The 6,000-nt window shown below is 41.5% G+C and overlaps 1 protein-coding gene across 1 annotated transcript in view; it reads left to right on the top strand.

Annotated features, from left to right (window-relative positions):
* MPP4 (MAGUK p55 scaffold protein 4) overlaps positions 1–6,000 on the top strand; it is a 38,311-nt gene that overhangs the window by 6,838 nt on the left and 25,473 nt on the right. Inside the window, exons 5-8 of the mRNA XM_049615250.1 lie at positions 1,184–1,264; positions 2,417–2,548; positions 3,257–3,338; positions 4,450–4,535. Of these exons, the coding sequence (XP_049471207.1) occupies positions 1,184–1,264; positions 2,417–2,548; positions 3,257–3,338; positions 4,450–4,535 (381 nt within the window). The remainder of the gene's footprint in view (positions 1–1,183; positions 1,265–2,416; positions 2,549–3,256; positions 3,339–4,449; positions 4,536–6,000) is intronic.

Consider the following 6,000-nt stretch of genomic DNA (forward strand, 5'->3'; position numbering starts at 1 on the left):
ATTAACCCCTGTGGTTGTTTGAACCAACATGCACCTGCCACAGGCCTTTTGCACTGCTATTCCATATGTCAATAATGCTCTTGCCCATATACTCACATGATTTACTTCCTCATCTCCTTCTGGTCTCCATAGAAATATTACCTTTGCACTAAGTCTTTCTCTGGTCACCCTACCTAAAATTGCAACCCCTCCCTGTCCACCTTCCTGTTTTATTTATCTTTTTAACTCTCATCACCATCAAAAAAAAATATGGGGATTTTTTTTTTTTTTGAGAATGGGGATTTTTGTCTGGCACTATATTTGTATCACTGAAAACAGTACCTAGCACATAGTAGATGTTCAATAGATATTTATCAAATGAATGAAAAAGTGTAATCTATTTTATTATTTATTGCCCAAACTGTATTAAAATAAATATTAAAAAAAAAGAAAGACTTTACCCTCCACTCCAGTAATCAATAATTCACATTGTTCTCAGTTATTCCCAGGAAAACACACATATGATATTTTATTGTTGTAATTGTAGTGAATGGAGGTAAAGCTTAGTAAACTATTTATTTTCATTTGACTGTATGTAATGAGGCTCAACTGCTGAGAATTTATAGAGCTCTGTAAAGTCTTTAAAGGTCTTATGTCCTATCAGAAAGCAGGTCTACACCTAAACCATGGAAAAGAGATCAGAATTTATTCTGTTTAACATTTTTTATTGCAGTAAACACTAAAATTGGTAATGAAATAATAAGTCCTAAAATACAAACTACTATTCCCATTTTCCATTTGATGGAACATCCACAGGATTGGGCTCAAATACCTGGAGAACTCAGGTTCCTTAACCTGCCCATAAAGCATTCATGTTAACAAACAGTTTTAGCGCCACTAGAGGGAAATTGCCTTGGTACATATGATATGACAAAATCATGTTAGTTCTTCCTCCAAGCCTGTAATATGCCAGGACTGGGGCACTGAAGTTTAGATCTACCCCAAATCTTGAATTCAACTTGCTGTAGTAAAGTTTAATGATGAAGGAAAGATTCTGGGCCCCGACTTTAAAGATGAAAATGAAGATTTCAATAACAGCTTGTCTTAGGTTAATGTGCTATATCTGTTATCCAGCCTGGGTGAGGTTAACTAGGTGATGAAGATTTAAAAAAATTTTACAGTGTACACTTTTTTTACCAACCAGGTAGTGGGGATATTACGTGAAACTCCTAAATCCCCTGAGACCCAAGAACTGAGACAAATCCTCCAGGCTCCACATTTTAAGGCAAGTGCTTACTAAAATAGATAAGATATGCCCATCTGGTGCATAAGCAAAGTTGGGAAGAAGAAATAAATGTGACAGAAAATTCACTTTCTGAATAGACATTCTATTACTGCACACGGGTGACCAACAGATTGTTCTTAAAGATGTGGGACTCAGATGTGACTGGCTCTGTGTTGTTAGCCATGGAGCTAAACCTGCCAGAGTTATGAGGAGACATCCGGAACTTTCCATGTGTCTTGTTGCCCCCCTACAAGGCCATTGTCCCTCTAAAGTTCTGGGGGACAATCAGGGTAGTATACTTCCTTGTAAATATTTTAAGTTTTAGATAAAGTGTATGAAGATGTTTGGAAAATATAGTATAAGGATGATAAACTCAATGAGAGGTATATGAAGAACAATTGATTAAAAAGCATTTGATTGCAGAAAGGAAACCTATCTCATAGCACTTATAGAATTTGAGATCATTTTATCAACAGATGAGAATTTTAAGAGAAGGTCTGTGTTTGGAGCAATGGAACTTATGGGTCAAATTTTTAGTTTACAAGATAACCCTAGAGAATTTTCTCTGAGTTCCAGTGAAGTTCTGTCCTCCAATCTCAGACTGGGCTATCAAATGACTACTTCCCCACCCGATGAAATAAAAATTGAACAAAATGGGCCATTAGAAGGAACTCTTTGCTCATACCCTAAATCAGGAAGCTACTTTTTCTCATTCTGTTCCTCATCGGCTCTTGGGAGTCACTGACAAACTAAACCAGCAAGATGTTTTGATTACTATCCCCCATTCTGCTTTAATTAGAGAAAATATTACAAAAGTTATTCTGTAGTTCAAGCTTGTAGGAGCACCATGGATTACATGGATTTGCAGGAAATGAGAAGTGACAAAACACATTTTAGCAGAAATGCAAGAATATATTATGTATCACTTACCCTCTCCCTGCCTTGCTTCTTTTAAAATGGGGACAATAAATATAGCTGCCTCACAGAGTTATGGTGAAGACTGAGTTAATCCACATAAAAGGCCAGCGTGTACGTGTTGGTTGTTGTGGTAGTAGTGATGGTGGCGGTGTCTTGGACAGAGTATTGGCTCCCTGTCTTCTAAATGTGTATGTCCTATGTGTGACATTTACTCACCTTGCCTTCTGTTCCTAGGCCTTGCTCAGTGCCCATGACACCGTGGCTCAGAAAGATTTTGAGCCCCTTCTCCCCCCATTGCCAGACAACATCCCTGACAGTGAGGAAGCAATGAGGATTGTTTGTTTGGTGAAAAACCAACAGCCCCTGGTAAGGAAATCACTTTATCTTTTCGTTAGAATTATACCATGGTTAATTGTGAACCAAGTGTTAATTATGAACTAAGGATTGATTGTGAACTCTATTATCTCTAGTAGTTATTTAATATAATATTAAATATTCTTGTCTCTAGTCACAGTATAGTTTGAGGCATTCAGAAAATGTGAGGAGATCCAAGATAATGGCTGAAGCATGTCCTAGCAACTTTTGCCTGTGGCTTTAAACACATGATACATTATCATGTTTTCTCTAGGAAAGATTTTTGCTTAGTGTTTTTCTTTGTTGAAAAATCTGTGAGAAATAAGACTTATTTTATTTTATTATATTTATTGTTTGGCTCTCTGAGGTACATACATTTCACTAAATTCCAATGTACTTATCTAAGTTTTTTTCTCTTTATTGATGGGAAGCTAAGTGAGGCATTAATTTGATTTTCTAAGAAGTCTCTTTGATTAGGTTGTAATGGTGAGAGCTTTCTTTATCTTTGTAAGGATCTAAATATTCTTTTGTATCTATGTGGTTGGATAGAGACTTTGATAGGCCAAGGTTGAATGAATGGCCTTGTCTTTTTGATGGCATGGTATGGCCCTGGTTGGTATAAATATCCTCTTCTGACCAGACCAGAGGCATATTGAGGGAAGCCACCAGAAAAATGGTCATGTTAGGTAAAAGAGGGATTCCACTGCACTCTTTCTCCAGGGAGCTACCATCAAGCGCCACGAGATGACAGGGGATATCCTGGTGGCCAGAGTCATCCACGGAGGGCTGGCCGAGAGAAGTGGTAAGCTGAGCAGCAGAGTATGGATGTGACCAGAGAAATAGGAAACCATTACTTGTTTAGTCTTCTTTCCAGGGAAACCCAGCTTTTCTAAACAAGGTCAGGGCTTCTGTGCATTGCATTGGTTACTAGGAAGGAGGGAATAAATGTTCCAGAAAATCCTGTTTCCCTCCTTCACTGAGGCCCCATATTAATGTTCTCTCAGTTTACATTCTTGTGGTAACCTACCAAGCTAAGTATTATCAGGCCATTCTGCAGAAGAGGAAACTGAGGCTCAAAGAGATTAAGTAACTAATGTATGCACGGTTTTCAATTAGACTCAGGATGCAAGTCCGGGTCTGTCCACTCTATAGTCCCAATTCTCTCCCTTCACTTGGTCCTTCCGCTTGCAACAAGGCTCTGTTCCACCTTGAAATGCCTGTTGCTTGCCTTTTCTACCAGTGAACTGAATTTCCTTCCTTTCACGGCTGCGTTTCCGTGCCTGCTGCCCCATGTCCTCACTTCCCAGGGCCTTGGAGACGGGATGGGCTTCATACCCCAACATTCTTAGAGCAGTGGCCCCAGGATTTCCTAGTTGCTAAGTCCACTGGCCCTTCCTTTGGCCTCAGTTTTATTTTTACTTTCTAGAATATTTGGTGTCATTGACCGTAACTGTCTTGAAGTGTTCATAACCCATGGTTTCTGTTCCACAACGTCATCCTGCTTCTCACCTCTCCCTCCGACAACTCCACTGTTTACTTCATACTTCTCAAGGCTTGATCTTAACCCCCATGTTTCTCCATGTTTCCTCTTTTGAAGAATGCCCCTCCCCTTTCCTTTTCATTTATCATTTACTCATGATATCTTCATTTTACAGCATCAGATTAGCAGAAATAGAAATATCACCATCACTTAATACCCAGTAAAGAGGTATAAAATGCAATTCTCTGTGCTTTGGTGGTGGTGTACTCCAGAATAACCAGCCTGTATTATTATTGTTATTATTTCAGAGTAAATGTTTAAATGTTAGAGCATGCTTGGCTTAATGAGTTTGCTAAAAATCTTTGGTACAGCTACCTCTATTTTTTGCCAGTTTCCTTGTATCTTCCTTTGTTTTGTGTTCCTGTTTGCCTAGGGCTGTTATATGCTGGAGACAAACTGGTGGAAGTGAATGGAGTTTCAGTTGAGGGACTGGACCCTGAGCAAGTGATCCATATTCTGGTAACAGTCTTCTGTTTGCCTTCTCCACGACTCAGTGCAATGCTGTGGCTGACCTGAGCCTGTCTGGCCCATGGTGTGTGTGCTGAAACATGAGGGGGGTTTGGTCCTTTCTCCAGACCCCCAGACCTTTTCTGTTTCTGCTGGGAGACTTCTCTTGCCAAGCTGCTCTTTTGGCCTCAGTAAGGCTCTGCCAATCCCCCCAGCCCAGGCTCCTTGTTGCCTGAGATGCTCCTTTGGAAACTGAAGCTGGGGTGGCCAGAGTGAGACTCTGGAGGAGTGTCTGAACCTGAGCAAATTACCTTTGCTCCCCTAACATTTTTATACAGCTGAAATCTATTCACCGTCTTCCTCGAGGTAGCTTTGGGGTAGAAAAGATGTCAGGGGAGGCTATCCTATGGGAGGGGGAATTCCTTGCCTGTCTTGCCCACCATCATTGGTGGTTGAAACTGGGGATTTACAACCAGTTTATGGTTTAGGTTTCTTTTAGGTCCCATTTCCACTTTTCAAACCTTTGCCTGAATCACAGTCCAGCTGTCATAGCCATAGTGGTATGCCCCCCCACCTCCCCCATGCACATCCCAAGTGTGGGGGCTGACATGGATTACTATTTATCATAGTGGTTGTCAAACTGAGTTTTGGGGGGAACCCTAAATTTTCATAGATGTGCCTCAGGGACTACGTGAGAGGTGGGATTATAGGGAATATACTAAGCACCAGAACATTGTGCAAACCACATGCTATGAGATGCTGCACATGAGCTTTAAGGACTGTCAGTTGCAGACACACATGGCTCCACCTCAGCCATTTTGGTGCCAGCTTCAGAGCCAGGATGGTGGGGTTGTGAAATTTCTGAGCGACATTTGTTCCTCTCTGGATCTCTAATACCTGCCACAGTGCACGTGACAGGAGGATCTTGCCTTCTCCATCAGTCTAATAGGTTCTCCGTCTTCTCAAAATGTTTGAGGGCCCCCCTTCCTCCCATGAGCTTAGAGCTTGTCCATCCCCCCAGAAGACTTGGGAGCCCTCTTCTTCCCCATCAGACTGGGCTGCCTGGCACAGGAACAGGTGTTCGGGAAGTAATTACTGACTCAAGTTTGAGGAGGGAAAGTCAGATCAGGACCTCATCTCCTTCCCCAGTGTCTGTGGGAAGAAGACCTTGCTGAATAAGGTCACAAGATGGAGTGTTCCTGGGGGAGGCCAGGCCTCGGAGTGGGGTTTAGCAGGCCAGGAACTCTGGAGCCCCATAGCAGGGCATAAGCTGAGCTAAATTTCTTCCTAATTTCCACTTCTGCATGGTGATATTTAGCTATTGAACCCTTGTAAAAGTCCCTGTGGGGGATGTCACCCTTAAAACTGGGAACACTGTGTTATAACTCCATCTGCTAAAATGTCATAACCCAGTGAACTCTGTGATTTGTTATTCTCCCCCTCCCCTTTGACATTTTATAGGCTATGTCTCGTGGTA

This window comes from Panthera uncia, assembly GCF_023721935.1.
Source record: "Panthera uncia isolate 11264 chromosome C1 unlocalized genomic scaffold, Puncia_PCG_1.0 HiC_scaffold_3, whole genome shotgun sequence".
In the NCBI taxonomy this organism is placed as follows: domain Eukaryota; kingdom Metazoa; phylum Chordata; class Mammalia; order Carnivora; family Felidae; genus Panthera; species Panthera uncia.